Source organism: Labrus bergylta, chromosome 24 (genome assembly GCF_963930695.1).
Source record: "Labrus bergylta chromosome 24, fLabBer1.1, whole genome shotgun sequence".
Classification (NCBI taxonomy): domain Eukaryota; kingdom Metazoa; phylum Chordata; class Actinopteri; order Labriformes; family Labridae; genus Labrus; species Labrus bergylta.
In genome coordinates this window covers 9837892-9861246 of record NC_089218.1, presented here as the reverse complement: position 1 = coordinate 9861246, position 23355 = coordinate 9837892, and the positions used below count along the sequence as shown (strand labels likewise).

The following is a 23355-nucleotide window of genomic DNA, read 5'->3' as shown; positions in this document are numbered from 1 at the left end:
TGACTGTGTCCCAAAAACTAAAGCAACAAAAGTGAAATTAACACTTAATTTGTCTTTATGAAGAGCGAAGTGTGAGTTGAAACGAGCTCTGAATCCTGCGACTAAAACATCCCAACACTAGAGGGAGACATTGTGCTTTTCCTTACAAGTTTATAAATCCGAGTTCTCCTTTCGCCTGACAGCTTAGGTGGAAAAAGTACTTAATTAGCTCGACTGTAAAGCAGAAATAGTGTCTTGTGACATATTCATACAGATTTAAGTGTAATATTTTAGGCATTGATCAAAGGTCAAAGGTTGATTTATGCTTTAATCATCCTGCAGTTGTGCTCACTTCTCATAATATAGTAACATCCTGATTGATCATTTACACAAGCAACAAAAAAAGCCTTGTAGTAGTTACAAAAAAAGATGTCTTAGCTGCATATTTAATCCACTATTTCAATGTTTCTATATGCATCTGTGTCTGTGAGCGCATGCAAAAAAAATAGGAGCGCTAGAGAGAGGGAGAGAAAAGGCGTTCTTACAGGAAGAAAAGGAGCCAAAGTTCAGGCTGCACATGTTTCTGGGTCGACCTCTCCTCTGTGTAAGCGGCGAAAGACGTGACACTCTCACCATTTCCTGCAGCCCGGGCTCACTCCACATCTGTGGAGGTGGTCATTTTTAGCCGGGCTGGTTATTTTCATGTCTGGCATGGAAAGATTTAACAAAGCGAGAAGCTGTGGGTGAAGATATTCAGTTGGCCTTAACACCGTTAAGACAAACACTAAACTACATAAAATACAAAACCAGTGCTCGAGTTTCCATTTTATATACTTCTATTTTTGTGTCTCGGCTTATGAGATTGATATCTTTAATGTTTCCCGAGACAATTTCCTGAAAGCCCTAACCTGATCTAACAGTTTGTTTTCAACAAAAAGCCTTTAAATCCAAGTGTTCTCCTATTATTTCTTTAAGGATCAAATTATTTTGGAGCTTTAAAAAAGAATCAACAGCCATGCTAACAGCTTGGTGATGCTATGTTGAGGCAAAGTGGTGTTTTCAGCTAATATGAATAAACACCGTATAATTGTTTTGAGATAAAAGGGACATTAGGGGACGCTGGTTTACAAAAACAGGCCGCATAGCTTTCATAATCCTCCTTCTTATCTCAAGAGAGGAAGAAGTCATCCCTTCTTTCCTGAGGAAATATATGAGCACAAAGGCTGGACACTCCTGTTTCTCTTCCTTTCATCTCCTCCTGCATACATTTAGATTTCTGTATACATGGCTCCACGCACAAGAAATGTGCGTGGAAGAACCTGCTTCACCCAGAGTCTACGACCCTGAGATGACTTAGCAGCGACGCCCAGATCCTGACGGGTGTCTCTTGTTCGCTGAGGAGCCTCGATGAGCTTTCCCAGCTACTCCTTTTCCTTCCTGTTCACCCTCCAACCCCACCTCGCTGACGCCCCCCCCCCCCCCAAAACACTTAAAAACTCTGGTAAAAGATCATGAGAAAGATGCCAACTATTGGCCTTAATTACATACTTAATTAGGTTTTATGGAAATACCCACATAGATACGCCATTTTGAACAATTTACATGTAGATTCAACACTCTTGTGCATCACTGGTTTGTGGATTTAATGAGTGTCTTTGCAAAATATCTGGTCCTGCAAAAGTGGCAACAATTGTCTTGAAGGTAAACTAACCTAGCCTGCAAGCAAATAAATAAAACTCTACTTTAGTCAGTTACAATAACTCCTTAACTTTACTATTTTTCAGGCCCAACACAGTTTCGGCAGGTGTCCGTCGTCATGAGTGATGGGTGGGTGACTGGGGATTGATTGTGTTTAATACAGAACATGATTCAGAAAAATTGATTACATATAAGTTTGCACCAAAAGTCAGTTTTACTTCAGATGGGTGCGACCTTTTTACCTATATACACACACACACACACACTCTTAAACCCACCCATCCTCCATCAGCTAAGGTCGAAGCTGATCGAAAAGGAAATGAGCCGCTTTAACATCCCACCTTTTCCCAGATCCTAAGAGGAGCCTGGGCCTGGTGGCAGCGGGGAGAACAATGGCAGGAAACTGGGAGAGGAGCGAGGGAGTTCCTGTTGGCACGACGATGCTGAAGAAGAGAGCGGCGAAGCACCTCGTACGAGTGGATTCAGGCAAGCCGCCCTGCGCTGTAGGAACTGGGCTCTTTAAAACTCGAATAGACTTATCGTTCGAGAGATTTTCTAGAATTTGGTTCCAAATGTCTGCTGGCTTGTCAAGTACATTTTGTGTTCACACTTTCAAATGGACCATCTTTTCAGCTCTTTAAATTATAATTCTGGTTTAAAAAAAACTTGGATCCATTTTCCAAGGGTTTAATGTTTTTATAGGTAAAGCTGTAAGTAGTTTGAAAGTAGTTTCAACCTTAACACCAGAAAAATTCCTAGAACAGTCTTCAAAAGTTTTCTTTTTAGGGTCATTTTTAGTCATTCATGGTCCCAAGAGGATGAATCCCACTGACTTTGATTTGGTGTCAGTAGCATCATCAGTGTGCAGCTGAGGTTGCCATGGCCGTCAGCAGTGGTGTCCATGTGCATAAGAAAAGAAAGAAAAAAGAGGAGGTATAGAAAAATGTGGACACGGTCATGGTGAGACCAAATTGGGTTGCAAGTGTTGCAAGGTGGGCGTGAGATAAGTTATGTTGGTTTGGACAGCTTTGGTGCCTGTTTTTAGCATATAGCTTAGAAACACCTTTAAAGGCTTAGATGTAAGCCATGGGGGCCCCTACTGGCCCCCCAAGCAGATGCCTCCCTGACCTGGAGGGAGTTCTACAGTCTATCAATCAATCATCAATCAAACTTTATTTATATAGCACCTTTCAGACAAATTAAATTGCAGTTCAAAGTGCTTAACAAGAGTGCAGAAAAGTTATTGACAGAAAGTAGTTTATAAAATCATTGAGAGACCAATGCACACCAATAAGAATTAAAAATAAAATATATGTATAAAAATAAAATACAATAAAATAAAATCAGACACATAAAAGCAACAAGATATTAAAATAAATATATAAGAGGGAAATATTTAAAATTGTAGTAGGATAAAAAGACAATACAGTAATGTTAAGATTTGAATTGATATAAAACACTATATAAAAGCCAGACTGAATAAATGAGTTTTAAGACTGCGTTTAAAAATCTCAATATTCTGGGCTCCTCTCAGACCCTCAGGAAGGTTGTCGAGATGTTTGTTTGCAAAACAGGTAAGCTCCTAAGAAGCGAAAGAGTGCTAAAAATTCAAGCAGTCACTATTTCAAAGTTTGTGTGTGCGAACCCTGGTTGACTATGCTTTTCTTAATTCTGACCTTTTTTCGTTGAGATTATGCCCCAAACTATGGGAATAAGTCCATGTTGTTGTGAATTTTCAGAAACTATAGTGTCTAATTTTCACACTTTGATGTGTTCGTAAACTGGCCCGTGATTCAAGCTGCTCAAGTTCAAGGTTATGACATGTATGATGACCAACTGCTGCAAAGAACAGAAAAAGTGTTGCGGCCCTGTTTAACAGTCTGGAAATTAACTGATGACATCTTCACATATTTGATCATAACATCCACCAAACCACCAACCAGCAACCAGCCAACCAAGTGCTGACATCACTCCGCGATGAGCTGCTCAGATAATTCACGACCCCGCAGCGGTTTAAGAGGGCCGTGCAGCGAGCCGCAGACTTCCTGTGAGCACACCCAGACCCGGGTCACGTCCATACAGCCGGGCCAAATAGCTCACCCCAACCTCTGTACTGTACGCCCTCCACACCCTCGAGCACAGCCAAGAATTCATTCCATTGTTCTCAAGAGTGATACATCCCCACGCACAAGTGGCGGCTCACGCAGAGAGCCAGATGTGATTATTTGCAACACAATGTCTGAATAACCATAAATTTCTGGTTTGCATTGAAGTGAAAATCCTGGAAACGGCTTCAGCTTGTTGTTTGAAGTGTGTTAGTCTTCCCTAGAAGAAGTCAAAGTGCATCAGAATCCACAGACAGAAAGTGATTGTGTGGTGATTGTTCGCTTCGATTTCTAAAAATCACCCGAAAATCAAACCATGTCACATCACTATGACATCTTGTTTCTCAAATTTCCTTTACTAATGGTTTAAACTGAACTGGGGAGGGTCTTTTGCATTCTTAACATTCCACTTCTGTGAATGTGAGCAGCATCTCTTATGCATCATTTTTTCCTGCACTCGTGACGAGTGGGCCTTTCCAAGGAAGGAAAACTCAAATCTCCACGCCCCCCGACCTGGAGTGAATACCTTCTTTAGTGCCATTAGTTAATTTGTTTGTATCACCTGATCTCCCGGTTTTTTTGGCGGGTTTGTTTTTTGTCTAACTAAGAAAATCAAGTTCTCTAATTTAAGTCTGAGTTGTGCTTAATGCTATTGTCAAATTAAGAGTGAAATGTACGTAACAGATTGTACAGTAAATGCATAAATGTTGGCAAGAGTACCAGAAGGAACATAACACAACAGGAAGTGATGGACTTTTTTTTTTTGCAGGCACACACTGAAATTCAAACGGAAAAGATGGGTAAAGTTTTAACACCGCATCACTATCACACATGCTACTTTAAGCTTCGATTAAGAAATATAATGTCAAATAAAATGTCAAATGACAGAAAATGTATACATATGACACTACAAGTATGCACCTTAATGATATTACTACATTTTAAAACTGGCTTGTTATGTTATTTTCTACTGTCATGTCTGCACTCCAACATCTGCAGGAGACACATTCAGTAATATCCTGTGGAAATGTCACTGAAAAATACACAGAGCGGCTATAAACATGCATGTCCTAAACACAAAACATCAGCTAAACGCTTTAAGTTTCAACATGAAGCATGTGGAAGTGAAGGCAGTAAACAAGAGTTAGTCATGAGACAGAGGAAGTGTTTGCTTGCAGCGCACAAGAGCCGGTAGATCAAGAGTTCAATGGCGATTTATTCTTAGAAACAGGAAGCGTGCAATGCATCCACTGCTCTGACTTCTACAGAAGAGGGAGGTGGGACTTTTTACGGGTAGTGTCTTGATTAGAAAACAAAAAAAAATTTTTTTTTCCCCAAAACTGTTTTCACTTTGATGCAACAGGGTGCAACTTACATTTGTTATGTTGTAAAAACATCAGATATTTCATGCACTACATCGCACTTATCATGCATCATCCAAAACCGCATTTACCAGAATTCTTTGTGGACTGAAAGGCAGGCAAAGGGCTCGTAAATATTACTTGCAATGATCAACAGTCACGCACAATGTACACATGCTTCGGATTACCCTGTGCTCTTTTTTTTTTTACAGATCTTTCAAAGATAAATGTTAAATGCTTTTACAGCCTGTGTTTGATGAATGATGCACAGAAAGCACAGATATAGCACTTTTCCGCTGGGACTACCTAATTGCCCCTGGTCGCTTCACGTTTTGGATGAGGAACAGAGAGCAACACGCCCTGCTTTGTCTGGAAACAACATTAATTTTAGTGGGTAGTGTTGTCTAAGGTCATACGAGGAAATCCCACCCTGGATTAAATATCTGGGAAAGAAAATAAACTTACAGATTGTCTTGCATTTGTCTTGGAGGGGAATGAAACATGAACGGAAGACATTAGGGAAAGAAACACAACAACAGCGAATCCTTTCTAGGAACCTCATCTGGAAGCAGCTTGTTTTTATTTACAGCATTTTGTCTTCAGTACAAACAAGCACTGGTGGGAATTGTTGACAAAGCTATGTTACAAAGATGGAAATGAGATTCAGACCCAAGAGAATAATCCTCAAAAACACACATCTGGTTTTAATATGCATCAACTGTTAACATAAAGATTGTTTGTTGTAATGGGAAAATATATTAGAGATAAAATATTTGTGCGTGAGGTTCAATGACGAGATATTTGAAGATATTTTAATTTAATAAGAAGATTGAGATCACTTTTCTATTTGTTCTGTCAAAATGAACTTAACGCCATAGCCAGAAGTTCTTCAGCTTAGCTTACCATAATGACTTGAAAATGGCGGGAAACAACCAGTTAGCTTTAATGCTAAATGCTAATGCTAAAATCAAAATTATACTTATGGACATAATGTGGCAATTGGAGAGCTTTCGAGCCAATCTAGCAATCTTAACAGACAGTGTTTTTTTTCTAAAACTTCCTATTTTTGCTTTAGACATTAATGCTAGCACAAAGAAAAACAAATTTGTCCAGTGTAAGAGAGCACGTACAAAATGATCGTCAGCTTTGTTTGGAGGTAATAGTTAAGGGTTAAGTGCTGTACATAGCAGGAATAGTACGACATTTTTAAAATACTTCACGATATTTTGTGTTTACAAGTAAGCGCAAAGGTTTTTTTTGCACTGACGCAAAGGTTGGCTAGCCGTTCACCGCTGGAGTCTTATGCTAAGCTTTGAGAAGCTCTTGGCTGTAGCTTCAAGTCGAACTATTACTTTACATCAGGGCTGACCGAAAAAACATGCAGTGACATGCAATACAGTTTTTTGATACCATGATAATGAGATGAAGCGAGATAAATAAACTTATACTAAAGAGTCCATGTTAGCTTTAGCTTTAGCAACATGTTTCTCATGAACCTAAAATAAATAAATCATTTTTGTTACCGCTCAATTTGCGACAATCACTCTGAGGGAATCTGGTAGCCTGCTTGAGTTTCGTAAAACTGCATGAATATGTTGAGAGCATGTCAAATGTTCACATGTTGAGTGAGGAAGCAGTGCTTGTTTGCAAAGATACATTTTCTTATTTACTAAATTCAGACCTTTGTGATGTGTTTCTTGTGATAGTGATAATGAGAGATAATGAGGATTTATTTTGCTGCCCCACTTTAAATGTATTTTTTAATTGGTGGATTACATAAAGCCACAGGAAGTTTTTTGTTCCTGAGACGCTGATCTGTAACTCTCTGTTTTTTGAAGCTGAAACCAGCAGCTCTTCACTTATCAGAGTTTGTAACAGGAAATTAAATCTTTAATCTTACTTCAGCAGGGTGTCACGTGGGAGACTATCTTCACTCAAGTTGTGGAGTTCCTGAATTTTACGAAAAAGGGCGCTACTAATGATAATCATAAGTTTCATTTATCAACATGACTCAGTTCCTGCTGAATCTGTTTCCTGGACACCAATATCTTTACAGGATTCATCTCTTAACGTTTAATTAACTATTTTATATGAATAGATAATAATAATGAATGATAATTAACCAGGCTGGATAGCATCGTGTTCTGAATGAAAGCATATACAAAGGCTGTCTAAACACAAAGTTGTATGTATACTTAATGTCTTGATATATGTCGTATTCTTACACAAACAAATATATGTACAAACACACACACACACACATACTTTTCAGTAACAGTTTCCTCTGTGACAATCACATCATCATGTCTCCAGCATTTTTGAACAATATGTTTTAAGGATAAAATAACAGTCAGGCTGAAAAGTGTGTTCACAAGGACTTGAGTATCCCCGATTATATCCCCGGTTTGGATCTTCAGGATATGGTGTTTACATGCACACAGAGAAACCTGATATTCATATCCCTTACATGATAAATAGTAGTATCCATGTTTTTGATTACTGCATGTTTTTTTGTGCAGGTGTCTTTTTTACAACACAAGCCGACATCAACACCACCGTCTGCAGTAGTGGCCAGCGGACAATGGCCAAGCAACTTGCCAAAGATTTAGTTAAATATTAAAGTTGCTGGATCAGAGCCACTTCATTGTTCTGATGTTTGGCCATGAAGTAAAGTGTTTCTTCCGTATTTTCCAACTTGCTCCGCCATACATGTACGTGGGAACCCGGCGTCCTGTAGCCTGTTCTCTACAAACTATGATAGGTAAGCAGTTTGTTGCCTTCTCCCGTCTTATCCAATTATATTAAGTTATACCATGGTCTTGGTGAATACTCGATTCTGATTGGCTGAAGGGTGTCACGTGGGTGTCCATCAACTTTTGTTATTTGGACACCGATGAAAGTAGTTCCAGGTAAACAGTCTGTTCACAGTTCCAAATTAATGCCTCTGCAGAAGGTATCTAAGATGAGTAACCATAGCAACATAACTAGCCTATATCTTTTCTGGCCTATAAAACTCTGCTGGCATTGGCCTCAGCTGGCCACAAACGCTGCACAGGTAATCTGCAGCTGTTACAAACAAGGGTAAGACGTATACATGCCACAGTATCCTGTTTTCTTTTGGAGTTCTCCAGGTAGCAAAAATGGGGATTCTCAAAATCCCATTTCCTGAATTTGTGATATGATGTTTATATGCAAATCAAAAGCAGGATACTCAAGTCTATGTAAGTTTATGTGCCTGAAAACTTTTCACTGTGAACTTCATTATTACTTTTCACTGTAGCTTTATAGAGAACCCTTGTAGGGCGCTTTGAGCCTAAATGTTGAGTTTGCATGTTGCTAAGCAAGAGCAGCACTTAGCATACAGCAAGCTACTGCTCATTTGTATTCACTTGTGTGAGTGTACTAGTTTTACTCACCACAGAAAACATACTTTACGTTCTCTGTAGCTATTTATCACTTCTCAATCTTTACATTTTTTATGTCTTATTCTGGTGACTGACACCTCCTCCTATATTATTTAAGCTAGCAAAGGGCTAACTCTAACTGTAAGTGCCTTTAGTTTTGCTACACATGAGATTTATGTGCCTACAACTAAAACCTGAAATGCATTTTGTTCCAGTGGAAGTTTCAGAAATTTCACTTAATTCTTGTCGAAAAACCCGTTTCAATACCCTTAAAAATATCCAGGAAATCTCCTCGCTCCACACGATCCAATAGCAGTACTTCCTTGTGCTAATGTTTTGCAGTGACACATGTTGCTGACTCAGCGGGTCTTGCCACCAGACATGAGGACACTTAAATATTTGTGGGAAGTAAATAACGATGTAGAAACAGTTTCTTCCATCTTGAGCTCCTCCATTTAGGTTATAGTTGTAGGGAAAAAAATAAAAGGTGTTGTTTTCAGCTGGTAGATGGAAAAACATCAAAAGAAGGAAAGTTTGTTCTTTGTCCTTGGTCAAAGTAATCCAAGAAAACTTTGACTTCAAAACATCTTGGGAAAAGTCAAAGAAGCAGTAAACTCTGAACATCTCTGTCCACCTTCACACGAAAGGGCTTTCCGATCTGAATATGTCCGAGTAGCTCTTTCCGTTCATGTGCTCTGTGTGGCTCTCGATGCTGTAGCAGCGGTGGACCTCTGTGAGCGACGACGCCACGTAGGAGGCCGAGCGGAAGAAGTCGGCGTTGCCGAACGTGCCGGCGAACTGCATCCGCTGCTGATTCCAGTGTCTCCGAAGAACGCTCTGGACCTGAAGGAAGACACAGAAAGAAGAACTCGTCTTTTTGTTGGGTAAACGGCAACTAGAAAGACCAAGGCAGTCATTTTGACAGTTTTTTAATTTTGCAATGTAATAACTTACTTAAAATAAAACCTATGTAACTACAGGACCATGACTTTTCCTAAATGTGTCTATATTTTATTCTAGCATTGTTATTTTATCAAAAACACAAAACACAAAAGAGTTTTGAGTATTTCTACCTTGAAAGTCCATAGCGGTCATATTGACTGCATGCATTATAGCCAGTGTATCATTTCAGTTTTCGCTACTTTTTCCCGCTCTTGAAGGTAGAGGTGGGCGATATGGGAAAAATATCATATCACGATTTTTTTTTGGCAAAATCACGATCACGATTTTATCACAATTTTTTTCATACTGTTCTTTAGACAAATTTGTAAGTTGCTGACCAGTTCAACCAAACTTATTTCCCTGTATAATGATTTTAAATGAACAAAAACTGCGCTGACAAGTTTAATCTATTTGAAAAAAATATTTGTAGGAGGTCTGGAGGTCTCTCACCCAGAACATCTTTAGCATCAGAAATGTCTTTCCCCTGATTAGATCAATATTTATGCACAATTTGAAGGGTTTCCTCCCCACTTTGAAATTATGATTTAGTTATGTGTCATCTTTTTATGTTCATCAGGAACATTTTCACGCAGTGATGCATTCATTTAAAAACATGTAGACTTCGAGTTCTTGTGTTTCTGTTCTATTTTAGCCCTGCAGAGTTCCTACAGCTGTAGCTTCATACAGGCTCTGCAGCCTTTGTTGTTTTTTATGACATCATTTAGTTTAGTTTATATATAATCAAATGTAATACAGAATGTGTTCATTCTGTGACACATGATCAAAGTAAGTTTTACTGAAAGAAGAGTTTAATTCATAGAGGGGGTGGGACATTGTTGATTGACAGACAGACAGTCACCATGGTTACTCACTCTCACCTGCCTGCTGCTTTGTAACATTGTTTAGCCTAATCCCTATAAATTCAGTTATCACAACAGGTGAGCTTCAGGTGGAGAGGCTTGATACTAACTTTTAAAAACTCCCCTGTCTGTCTGAGCTCCGCCCTGTCTGTCTCTGACTGTTAATGTCTCTCCGTGTCGCTATCTGAGATGTAATCTTAACTGTGCACTCAAGGAGGAAAGAAAGTTTACCCGCCTAAAACCATATAGAAAGAATAGAAGACATTCATTTGAATTAATTAACATTGAAAATGCTAAATAGAGTAAATTAGGATCTGATTTAGAACAGAATAGAACGAAATGTCAGGAAGGAGGAGGATTGCTGCCACAGAGGCTTTAGCCCTGCTCCAGAGCCTTGATGAGGCAGAGTCTGATGGAGGCGCAGGTTCGGATACGGAAAGTGATGTCTCCTGGTCTCTCGAAACTTCATCTGACTCTGGCTCTGAGATTGAACCTGAGAATGATACAGAGATCATTCCCATTCGCAACAAGCGCCGGCTGCTGTTCCTGTGGTTGTCGATAAACTATTCAAATTTCAAATTCATTAGAATTTAATGTTTGTGTCCTGAAGTTTATTATACCTTTCACAACATTACAGATCCATTTATTCTTATATTTGATATTGATTATTGAAATGATATGCAAATAATTCGTAAACAGTCAAAATGACCGCTATGGACTTTCTAGTAGTGATAGAATACCGGTCATTCTTGTGTTAAGGAGGCTAAAAGAAAGGTCATGAATAATTGTTTTTTTTTTAATTAAGTGTGTATCTAATTGAGCCTTAATTAGATTTAGAGGGCACTAAATCTAAATGGTCTTCAGTGGAGAGAAGGTCCCTTTGTTCTGACATAAAAATGCTTCCTCCCCCTCAATTTACAGGACCTCAATTAATCTTTGATGTAGTTTTGTGTTTTTATGTTGATATTTTCAGGCCAAATCTGACTAAAAATATACATACAAATCAAAGAGGGGACTAAAATCTATGAAATCACAAGTGAAAAAGTGACTAAGGGCTTCAAAATGAATGATTTTTCTGATTTGTTAGTTGTTCAAATAGGTTGAGAGGGTCTTTCATGGGTATTTGTGGATCAAAAATTGAAAATCCAATCTTAAAATATAAGATGCTGCAAAAAACAATCTGCTATTACTCACCTCCCCGTTGAAGAAGCAGAATATTGTAGAAACCAAGAGACCCTGCACGTGAAAAAAAAAGTTCCATGAGGAAAATAAACAACATTAGGAAATCCTTTAAGTCCAAACAGCTGCATGACAGTGTGTAAAAATATGCCCTATAGCAACACATGTGCATGTTGTTATTGTAGGAATTTTTGTAATTTTAAACCACTGTTGCAAAGTTTTCGAGGATAATGTCATTTGAAAGTTATGCAACCAATCTGTAGCCAAATAAGGTTTAAATATTCTGTTCTGGTGATTCTTGTTTATTGTCATTGCTGGCAGTGCTCACAGACCTGGTAGTGCATGAGGATCTCCATGACGTACAGGTAGATCTCAGAGACCCAGTGGTCCTGGGGTTTGTAGGGCAGCAGGACAAACTGGATGCCGAGCAGAGGGATGAGGATCAGTGTGGCTCTCACCGCCCGCATGTAAAGGCTCGACTCGGCCTGGTGCGTCACCCTCAGCTTGGTGATGAGAACCCGGACGATGTTCAGCAGGAAGAAGAGATTCACCTGGAGTCAAAAAGGGCAAAGGGAAGATAATGCTTACATTGCAACAGTGTGGATCAAGACTGCTTAATCGCCACCAAGATCTCCGTATTTATTCACAAGAATGATTGACATGAAAGAGATGATGGAGTTTTCTTTGCTTACCACTAATGCAGCACAGATAGGTCCGTGGATTATGTACAGCAGGGACGTACCTGAGCTCACCCAACATCTGTGAAAGTAACGATTAGATCATTTCATTATGCAGAAAAGAGACACGTGATTCAGGTGAAGTTACATCTTTACAAAACACTCACTTGTCATTGTAGTAGAAGTGACGTGCTATTGAATGGATCACTGCTGGTATGAGTGGAAATCCTGCAAATCAAAGCAGGATTTCCATGAGAATTAAGTGAAAGAGAGTGAAATGTGCGTCATCAAACATGTTCTTTTCTTACCCCAACCCAGCAGATAATACCACACGAGGTGCTGCTTCTCTGCGAACACCGCCACCACGATCAGAGTGTGCAGGTAGATCCCCTCGCAGAGCATCCAGAAGTAGTTACAGCTCAGCAGGTACAGGTGGACAAACATGAGCAGTTTACAGCTGTCCTGCAAAGACAAGTCACTGTGAGCTGTGATGTGTAAATAGAAATCTTTTCATTCTAACCAGTGTCAGGATAGTTTCACTCACAGAATCGTTGTAAGTGTGTCCCTGTTTTTTTACAACTGTCGTGAGCCAGACGACGGTGATGACTGAGTTCAGCACGAATGAGAGGAAGAGGTTTTTGTGGAGCGTTATTCTCTGGCAGCTCAGACTCCTGAGGGCAGAGGAAGAAAGTTCAGAACGTTAGACACATACAATCTGACCTTTCAATCGTTTAATTCATGAATTTTCCATTAAATCAGCTCAAAATATCGAATATAACGCTGATTCCAAATCTAAAAATTGCATCTGTGCATTGTTAATACAGTGAAGAAATATCTACAAGCCTATAAAGGCAACCAAAGGTCCAAAGACATGACGTATTAATGCTCCATTCTGTAAAAATGCAAAATAAGAGGTCCTTAACATCACTTTCCTACCCTCCCAGTATGGAAGAGAAAATAAAGTATGAAAGAACATCAGAGTAATCGTATTCTCTGACAACTTGTCAATAAAATAACGTCACATTTTATGGATTATTATCTCACCAGTACCCTTCATTATCAATTTTTAAAGCATCTGTTGCTGCAGCAGCCCTTTAAAACACGGTGTGAAAGTGAATACGTCTGGATAAAACATACCTGAAGTTGTTGTTTTTTCTAATCAGTCATCCCTCATAGCTTTATAAATGTTAATTGATTTGATTTCTAAATGAGTCTGCAGTTTATGTTGTGTGCTTTCTCATTATGTCTTGTTGAATAAAACATGTTTCCCTGCAGCTATCGTGGTAATTATGCACAATATCAACACAGATTAATCTCCACTTATCAGCTTAAACATCTTAAACCTCTCAACTTTGTAAAACTCTGCACACCAGGATTTTGTTCCCTCTGATGATTTTGATATCATCCACATTATTTATAGTTTGTTTGAATACAAATGGGAAACAAAGAAGACTGACTTACTTAAAATGGAAGAATATTGTGAGTGATATCAGCAGTGAAACCAGCGACAGGCCGTGACCAATCATCACCATGTAGAAGTGAGTCATCGCCGCCTGTAGTCAGTTAAACAATGTCAGTAAAAGCTGATTGATTAATACTTATAAATGAATAATTAATAAATATTTGACGACTGTTTTTATTCGTCCTTACTGCCCCGTGATGTGTCATGTTTGCTTTGCAGTTTGTGAAGTTTGTCCACGTCCTGTTGCTCTCCGGGTGTCGTCCCCACTCGCCCGTCTCTGAGCACACTTTGGACGCCATCGCTGTTGACAAAAAGTAGGTTTTAACTAAATAGCCTTTGTTGCATCAAAGAAGTACCTCGTACAATACCGCTGCAAAAAAAAAAAGAAAATCGGACCTGTCCTTCTAAGATATTGTTTCTGAACTGAAACAAATGTCTCGTGTTGCAGAAGTTTACCGTTAGGATCAAAGTCTTTGAAGTAGTCTGGACAGCCCTGCACCGTCATCACTCCGGCGACAGTCTCATCCCAGCACAGCCAGCCGTCCCACGTCGTGTTGCACTCTAAACCTGCAGACGACAAAACACACACACACGCTGCTGTCAGAGTGACTTCGTATTACTCCACAAATGTTCAAACGCGGTCTCTTCTCACCTATTGCGTTGCGTTTGCGTTGCGACTGTGTCACGATTCGTTGGAAACATTCGTACTGAGCCGTCGCGATCTGGTTTCGTGTCGCCTGATGTTCACCTTGATGATATAGATGCTCCTGGTAGTTATCTTCATTAGGACTCGCCACCACGAGCAGCTGGGGTTATGGAAATAAAGCATGCAAACACACACAAACATACAAAATCAGATGCGTGATGAAGATAGATAGATACATTTTAGCATTAAACTGTCACTATTATAACGTCTTCTGCAACTGTTTGGAGCTAAAAGCCTGGATCTATCACACAGGTTGACTTGAGATGAGGACAGGAGGCTAAGGAGACACATTCTTCTGTTGCATTATGGGAAATGTAGGATCAAGTTGTGACCCATATCAGGACCTTCAGGTTGGTATATCTCAGCCTTTGCTTCTTCGATTTTGACGATTCTTTTTTTCTTCTGTTTTTCACAAGTCAATCGACTTCCTGGAAGTGTTACAGGAATTGATTTATGTGCAGCTTTAAGGACTGCAACATCAGGGTTCGAGTATTCAACCAATCAAATACAGAGCTCTGTAGAGATTAGGCTGTGGATCAAACTATATAAAACACAAGAGATCAAACACAGATTTAGTGCTTGGATCATATTTGATGTAATGTCACCAGTGTGTGCTCATTATTTCAGGAGTTAAAGAAACATAAATTACAACAACTATTAGATTTGAAATTTAATGATATAAAATAAAAAATGTAGTGGAAAGTTGAAAAAACGTAATCTGTAGTGGTTTCCAACAGTTTATCATGAATTTTGTACTTCTCACTTCAGCTCAGGGACATTTCCGTCAATTCTGATCAAATTAACATGCTTTAAAACTAAAAAAATCACCTTGATATTTAAGTTGAATCGACAAAAGATTCCAAAAAACAACAGCAAAGTAATTCATAAAACACCACCAAAGCTACCTTGTTGAGTGAAATCAGGACCAGGGAAAACATCAAGAAGTGGAGATCCATCTGTCTTCTGATCACCTCCAGTAATCTGAGGGAGGTTGGCAAAACTTTGTTGTTAGATTTCACAGAAGTTATCTTTATGCATTTTGGAGGAACATGTTAAAGTGTTGGCACAGTCCAAAATATTTTCCCTCTGAGCTCAATGATAAAAATGCTTCCTGAGCTGCAGCAGCTGGATACAAACTCTGGTTCACGTGCTCTACACCGCGTCACATACAAGCTATATGTTGCATGTAAATAAAGTGTTTCTTTGTTCTTTTTGTCTTATACTTCATTCCTACTGGAAAACAATGCCCATCCGTGCCCAAAAACCTTTTTAAATAAATAAAAATATATTTTAAACACATTAGAAAAGGCAGCTCTCCCCCTTATTTTAGATGTTGCGGTTACAGATTTGGCCTTTTACTTCCTCTGTTCCCCACAGCTTCTTTCCTGCATGCTTATCATGCATGTTGAGCAAGTTAAACCAAAGATTAGCCAATAAATGCATCAATATGGAAAATGTAGGGAGAGCATGTGCAGCAAACACTCTTATTCACAATAAAGAACTTAAAATCAATGTTAACATAACAATAAAAAGGATGAATGCAACTTCTTTCATTGCAATCTAATTCAATTCATCATAGTAAAAGATAAGCAGTGTTGCAGCATATTTCTGAGGTCATCTTTTCCACAATGATTAGATGTGTGTTTAGTATGTGCAGTGCACAGACTGTGTTAAGAAAGGTGTTCCAGTCATATTGAAAACAGTGGAAAGTATGACAGTTAAGTTATGTTGTAGAAATAGTAAAAGCAGTAAAAGAAAAAGTAGCCGTAGACATCTTGTTTCAGTAGCTCTAGTTTTTGTAAGTACAACAGTTTCAACTTTCCCTGACACATTTTCTGTCATATTCTTTCTGCACAGTCATACTATCCACTGTTGTTAAAGGTACAAGGGATGTACTACAAGGGATGTACTGTAATAGATAAGATTTATTGTGCATGGAAACCTTCCTTTCAAATAGAGTCTAAAGGAAAAGCTGCACAATAATAATGTAATCGATAGAAAATATAAAACATGATGTTTAAATTGACTTCAAATGGAGAGACAAGCAGGTAGTTGTTGCAAGAACATGATCCAAGACGGGATTGTGTTTGTTTGGAAAGGGTAAATATTGACATTTGCTGAAGGAAAAGTTCTTCAAAATATATGATTGTATTTTTTTTTTACATTTAAAAGTATTATAATGTATCTGCATGCCACCTGCCTTAAACAATAGTTTCCATTTCCCATCCTTATTAATTAGGTTATAAGAACTTTACATATAAATCCCTCACAAATTGAAAGACAACCTAAAACGAGGTTTTAAATAAGCACTGATTTAGTCTCAAGTATTTCATATATTTAGTTTGAAATGTCTATAATGATGAACCACCACTACTTATCATTCATCTGTCTCACTTCTTATGAAATATTTTATTCACTGCTTATTCAGGAAATCTTTGTCAGTTTGTTAGATTAACATCTCAAACACCCAAACCCAAATATTGTATCTCCCTGACAGCCTGCAAAGACACTTTATAACTCGAAGGGACATTACTCCCTTGTGTGGGCCATTTGTATGAGAAGAAAAGGATATGCACACTTTAATATGCAAAGTGTTCTTTATTAGAAACACATTGGTCTAGAAAAACACATTAAAACATATCTCATCACCTGCCATGTGAGCAGATTTTGCTGTGAGATGGGACAGAATTGCAGGTGGGATAAGTTTTTTGATAGTATCGAAGAATGCATTTTGAATAAAATCCCTTATTTACTATCTGGACTATTTAGAATCTATAGGAAATCAGAACCCACTGGAAAAAATATTACTTTTTTATGGGATAAAACCCTTGAATTTCACTCAATATAACACATTTGGGTTGATTGTCACCACTTTTGACCCTGCTACAGCAAAGTTAAGATGTCTTCTTTATAATTTTATCAGATACATCTTAACCTATGTGATTCTAACCAATAACATCTTTTGGTTTTCCTTGTATTGCCTTTCAAAATGACATTTTTAAGCATTTTGCATTAAAATAAAATCATTTGAATATGGATCTGTAATCACATTTTTTCATGCTGAAAACAATATTGATACTTACCTTTGCAGGAGCAGAAAACCAACAAACACAGTGTTTGCTTCTTCTTGAAGATTAATCCTCTTCTGAGAGTTTAGAAAAGGACAAAAGAAAATTCTGTTGTTGGGATTTCTTCAAGAGTAGTCCTCCGGAGTGTGTTTCACAGCGGTGTCTGAGGCGATACTGAGCTGTCCTGAGGAAAACTGAAAAAGGCTGGCGATGACGTCACATCACGGAGGGCCATCCTACAATAAAATGGACATCATACCATACTCATATTATTAATAACTTTTAAGTTTCATATTCTATATTATTAATAGTAAAAAAGTACACATACAAATATAATGCTTTTTGTGATAAATATGGCTTTAGGTCGCTATTAATTTTACTAATATTTACTCAAATATTCATGGAAATAGCTGAAAAAAAGACCACAAATAATTCTATGCGATAAATAATTGTACCATACATATAAGTGCTGATTGGCTGTGAAATATATTAGACACATGGAATAAAAGATATCCTTTTTTATCAAAACAGTAAAACGAGAGTTGAGGTAATTTCCATTAGCAATGACGCCCTCTACTGGTCAAAATCTCCTAGGCAACAGGTTACCATGACTACGGTAGCAATTGTCCTGGAGCCTTCCTCTTGTCAAGTATGCTGGTGCAGTAAAAGTTGAGGCTGGTTTTAGGAGAATATGTCGACAAATACCTCTGAGGTAGGTTTTTGAAACGAGTTAAAAGAGTTTTCACTATTTTCAACTCGTGCCTGAATAAATTGAGACATCAAACGAGCACGCTAACGGGAAGTAGTGGCCAGGTGTGTCTACCCTTAATTAGCTGAATGAGCTAATGTTTGGCTAGCTAGCAACGTCAACACTTTTACAGTCTATGGTCCACACCGTCGGTTGCATTCTTTCAAATTGTTTTACATGCGGCTATGTTAAAACCGGGGAGTAAACAAGGTAGAATAAACAAAATACTCCGAGAACAGTTTTATAAATAAGTAAAAATTTGTGCAGTTGTACATTTGTATGCTTAAAACATTATGTGTAGGCTATATCTTGCATTAATGTAACAATTAATTTCATACAATCATATTTATTTTGATGTTGATTTCTGCGTGGAAAGGAAGCTGATGGTTTCACTTTTGTTACTTGTAGCCTGGTAGTCTATATTGCTTTTATTTCAATCCCAATTTAGCGTTAATTAGGATTATTTCACCGGCAAGAAGGCACAGGGGAAAGTTTTTTAGACGCGCTTTTTGTAGTCCATTTACGGAACATTGTAGTTTCAACACGGCGGACCCACGTCATTAACCTCCGCCGGCCCGTCGCATTTAATTAGGTGGCCTAGTGGAAATGTGGTCGGATTGTCAGAGCAACGCGATCGCCTTTCCCTAAGTCCTTTATGAATTCTCCTTACATCTTTCCTTAACCTCATGACGTTTTCCCCGGGGTTAAGGTAAAGTGGATAGTGATAGGAGATAGGAGGGAAAATTCGAACGCACCCTGTCTCGGTTTCCTCTCAAAGTTGGTGAGCACGAAAAAAACACCACTACAAATAAAAGTCCTCGATTAAAAATGTTCCCAGAAGTACTCATTTTGCCATATTGCTCATTTCATAATGTTTACGGTATATATCGTGCAGATTTAAAACTAAGAAAACACGAAAGAGGAATTTAATGTCTTAGTATGTAACACAGTAGAGGGTACATTTGTAATAAAGGACGTATATGATTCTTTTGGAAAGCAAATGTCCTTTACAAAAATGTAAATACTTTAGCGATGAAAAAAAATAATGGAAATTTTCGCTTGAAATTAAGTAAAGTAAAAGTTTTGCCTAGTATAAAATAGAAACACTGTACAAAGAACTGTACTTTTTAACTGTACAAAGTGAAGCATCTGCCACACTAATTGTGTCCGGTGTTATCAATCCATCATCTGCCTACAAGCAGTTCTAGATCATCTGCATCCTGCTTTTCATTATCACATGTTCAATAAATGATGAGCATCTGTATTCTACAGTGACACAATGTTCAGGAAAATCACCTGGAGGAACACAGTTAGCAATGCAGTGAGTTTCCACCAAGACCAAGCCCTGAACACAACTATATTTCTCCTGAAGTCCTTCGGACCTACAGGATTCCTGCTCAGAGAGGAGGGAGAGGCCAAAAACTTCAAGGTGAATCATTCTGTGATTCAGGATGGTCATGATAAAAAAAGAAAAAAATAAAGTTTTGTGTCTTTACTCCAAGATAATATTGTCCTGTTTATGTTTCAGGTGTGCTTGGGTAACCCACATAACTGCACATGTCCTGTGTTTACAAGGGAGCAGGAGCCATGCAAACACATCTGCTGGTACGAATAACGCAGACAGAGACATTTTGTGTAAAATGTATCATTAAGACTAAAGCATGTAAAAACAGCAAAAAAATTAATAAAACTTATCCTTCATCTTCAATCTGACAGTTAATGCACTCGGACAAGCAAGTACAGAAATGTTATTTAATATGATATATTATAACGTGCTAAACCATATGTTCTGGAAAAATATTGATGTTTTTCAGGAATTTGGTTTCTAGTTTCTGTTCAACCTGCACCAAATAGTGTCTGCTGTTCAGGGATTGATACTGAAAAATAATAGTTAGTTAGGGTTTTTGACCTGGTGTACTGTTTAGTTGTTTTGATCTTGGACGTATTTGGTTATAATACAATACGTATTTAAGTTAAGGCAAATACACTTAAAAAGTTACTGAATATAAGATCCTTTTAAAAGACAGAAATTATGTTAATGTGTATGTGATATTAATTTCTAAGCAAGCCATAATAGACCTGGAATGAAAATGTCAATTACATTTTTACAGGGTTTTACTACGGAAATTCAGGCTGCCCAGAGAACATGAATGTGAGTTGCTTTAATGAAGTGAGAAAAAACATTGCATTTTCTTCTTATAGTGCAGCTGCATTATTCAAACTTTGAAAAGAGACTTGAAAAAGTGATTTAGAACTGTATTTGGTTTATTAGAGCTTGTACTTTAAGTTCATTGAAAGTTCCAAAGAACTGACCTTGCCTTGTCCATGTTCTTCTGTTGACATGCAGTCTTAAAAATAACTCTGCTCCAGATTCATTCCAGCCTGGACTTGTGGAGAGACAGATCTTGGAGGTGCTCCATGGTTTACACCAAGCCAAAGCCCACCGGATGGAAAATGATCCGTTTGCTGCTTCGGGAACCCTGAGCCAACCTGCCACGGGCGGGGATGCTGGAAGTGTGTGCCGGAAAGTTATCGAAGGCCAGGATGTGTGTCCTATCTGCCAAGAGGAGCTGCTGGAGAAAAAACAGCCTGTGTGTTACTGCAGGTGTGTGGGCGATTTTGGACGGGGATTTACACTGTCATTGTATTATTTAGTCATTGTTCAGGCTGACATAAGCTGTTTTAGTCAACTTTTGTTGCACTACTGGCCAGAACATAACCTCATAGTATTATGAGTTCCAATAAAGCACATCCAACCGTTGACATACGGCACGTGTTTGAAGGAAAGAACAAGCACAGATTTTCGGATGTTCAAATCTCCTGATATTTAAAAACAGGACATTTCATTCAATAACAAAGTAGTGCTCTGGGCAATGTTTATTTTCAGCATTGTGCAGATGCATTTTTTTTTTGTTTTCCTTGTCTCTCTCAGGTTTGGTTGTGGCAACAACATCCACATCTCCTGCATGAAGGTGTGGGCAGATCACCAGAGACTCTCAGATGAAGAGGAAACAGTGAAGTGCCCGCTGTGCAGGGAGGATTTCAGCTCTTTGAAGCTGCTCCAGGAGCAGGTGAGAAACACAGCCCAGCTCTTCATTGCTGCAGAAAGAGAGAAGCCAGAGAGACACCTGGGAGTTCTCTGTAACAGCTGTCTGGTCTGCCCAGTCATCGGCAAATGTTTCAAGTAAGCAAGTAGCTGCCATAACTCATTTTGTGATAATAAAAATAATAAATAAACTTTCCCTGATAATTTTACTTCATTGTTCATTGTTGCTAGTCCTATGACTGACTTTATTCACAACATTTCAACTTTTCCTTCAAATGCAAAATGAATAAGAAAACCTTTGTGCTCTCCCAATGTCCTATTCCTGTACTCTCCTGTAAATTTCAGTGTATTTTTGTAAGCTGAATATGTGATTAATATAAGTCATATTGGGCTCTAATATCTTCTTTTAATCTTTTATCATTTATCATTATTTCAGATGTACAGTCTGCAGTTACTTCTATCTCTGTGAAGACTGTATAAAGAAGGGCTGTCACCAACAGCATCTATTCACCTCTCGAGCAGTAAGCTTTAAAATAAAACTTGTACAAAATTAACTATTCTCCAAGGCTTCAGTCTTCTGTAGTCTTCTTTGATGATAAACGTAAGTAATAAGGATTCAGATAAGGCTAAACTTTGATGTGATCTTTGTACCACTTGTGGCATTTATTAAACATTCTTTAAGATAAAAACCCTGATTTAACCATAAACAGAAAAGGAAAGAAATGTGGCACCTTGTGGAAGACTTGAGTGACGAACCAACCGGCGCAAGCTGTCCTTCATTAAATGACAGGTAAATTATTAAATACAGATTTAAAATTTCAAAGCTCTGATTCAAAATCTGTTCACTCTTTATACCTTTATAAAAAAAACTCACTGAGTACAGAAAAATTACCATCAGTGTATGCTTCATCCTATCCTCTTACATAGCGTCATCCCAGTAGCTGCGGACCTTCTTCCAGAAAACATCCTGGCCTGTCTTCCTACAGTCAAGGTGAGACCCAGGTCTCGGCTCTTAGATGTAGGGCTGCAGTGTCGCATCTGCCTGCAAGACTTTAACCTGGGCCAGCATGTCCGAACTCTGCCCTGCCATCACAAGGTAAACATACTCTGTTTGTGTTTGAATACACCAAAAGTATAAATGTAAACAATGCTGAAAGTGTTGGTACTAAATCCGAGGATTTGGATTATTTATTTTTTAACATGAGAGAAAAACTTCTGTTCCTTCCAACCTGAACTAAAAAAAACAACAACAACTCAGTCTGAGATGATTAAACATAACAACATAATGATTTAAAGAAATGTGACGCAAATCAGAACCACCTCCTCTCTCACCCCCCCCCCCATGCCTCAGTTTCACATCGATTGTGTGGACAGGATCCTGCTGAAGACCAACTGCTGCCCCTTGGATGGATTTGTCATTTATAATCCTTTGACTTGGAGAAGTAGTGAAAGGAAGACTCCAGCTAAGTTGGCCTCCTGCCTTTACAGTGAGCATGCAAAACCAGCAGAAAATAACTTAAAGGACCTGTTTGTTCCTGGAGTGGCACTTAGAAATTCAAACACCAAAGTCTCTCCTACTCATGGTTCTCTGAACCTAGTGGTGCGTTTACTTACTTTAAACACAACGACACAGAAGGAGTCAATTGACAGAAAAAGTGATTTGCAGAGAAAACAAACTCCTGAGAACAGCCCCTTTTCTGTAGGTAAATGTGACTCAAAATCATCATCAAAAACAAAACACACTCTTGTTTCACCCAATCAGTGTCCTGCAGTGACAAATATCAGAGATCAACCTGGGCCAAACCTTTTTGTAGGATTATGCAGACCAGAGTTAGATCTCACAGCTGCAGTGGGCTCTCCTGCAAGGCGAACGAGGCTGCAGCCCAAAAGGACAAGCGCAGCAAATATTAAAGATACTAACAGGCAAATGTCAGAGCTAAGAATGACTGGAGTCCTGATAAAAACACAGCAGCAATGAAAGACAGAAACATCGTTTTTTTAATGTCTAATCTTGGATAGGAAGAATTTAACGGGTTAAAGCTGCACTGATTTATATATGTAAACATTCATAAAAAATCAATATACATGTGTGACTGTTAATTCAAAAATTTGCAAATCTG

At 38.4% G+C, this 23355-nt stretch overlaps 2 protein-coding genes across 2 annotated transcripts; one reads left to right on the top strand and one right to left on the bottom strand.

The window, feature by feature from the left end:
* Positions 1-5686: 5686 nt before the first annotated feature.
* calcrlb (calcitonin receptor-like b) lies at positions 5687-17614 on the bottom strand. Its single transcript, XM_020634164.3, has 13 exons — positions 17457-17614; positions 15279-15354; positions 14320-14473; positions 14124-14234; positions 13856-13968; positions 13667-13758; positions 12750-12876; positions 12514-12667; positions 12373-12433; positions 12221-12287; positions 11861-12079; positions 11544-11585; positions 5687-9390 (listed from the first exon to the last, which is right to left on the bottom strand). Exons 2-13 carry the CDS (start codon positions 15327-15329, stop codon positions 9184-9186), a joined length of 1398 nt encoding a protein of 465 aa, XP_020489820.2. The 5' UTR covers positions 15330-15354; positions 17457-17614; the 3' UTR covers positions 5687-9183.
* Positions 17615-18064: 450 nt separating this feature from the next.
* Positions 18065-23323, top strand: zswim2 (zinc finger, SWIM-type containing 2). The gene is made up of 10 exons (XM_020634182.3): positions 18065-18153; positions 19462-19618; positions 19718-19794; positions 20301-20341; positions 20560-20794; positions 21122-21373; positions 21672-21756; positions 21946-22025; positions 22163-22331; positions 22587-23323. Exons 2-10 carry the CDS (start codon positions 19469-19471, stop codon positions 23211-23213), a joined length of 1716 nt encoding a protein of 571 aa, XP_020489838.2. The 5' UTR covers positions 18065-18153; positions 19462-19468; the 3' UTR covers positions 23214-23323.
* The last annotated feature ends 32 nt before the right edge of the window (positions 23324-23355 follow it).

Bases quoted from the DNA above. Each gene is read 5' to 3' on its own strand.
- calcrlb (XM_020634164.3), bottom strand. From the start codon at position 15,329: ATGGATCTCCACTTCTTGATGTTTTCCCTGGTCCTGATTTCACTCAAC. The intron at 12,434-12,513 runs GTAAGAAAAGAA...TTTGATTTGCAG, and splicing joins GTATTATCTGCTGGGTTGGG to GATTTCCACTCATACCAGCA. The intron at 11,586-11,860 runs GTCTGTGAGCAC...TTTCACGTGCAG, and splicing joins AGATCCTCATGCACTACCAG to GGTCTCTTGGTTTCTACAAT.
- zswim2 (XM_020634182.3), top strand. From the start codon at position 19,469: ATGTTCAGGAAAATCACCTGGAGGAACACAGTTAGCAATGCAGTGAGT. The intron at 21,374-21,671 runs GTAAGCAAGTAG...TCATTATTTCAG, and splicing joins GTCATCGGCAAATGTTTCAA to ATGTACAGTCTGCAGTTACT. The intron at 22,332-22,586 runs GTAAACATACTC...CCCATGCCTCAG, and splicing joins CTCTGCCCTGCCATCACAAG to TTTCACATCGATTGTGTGGA.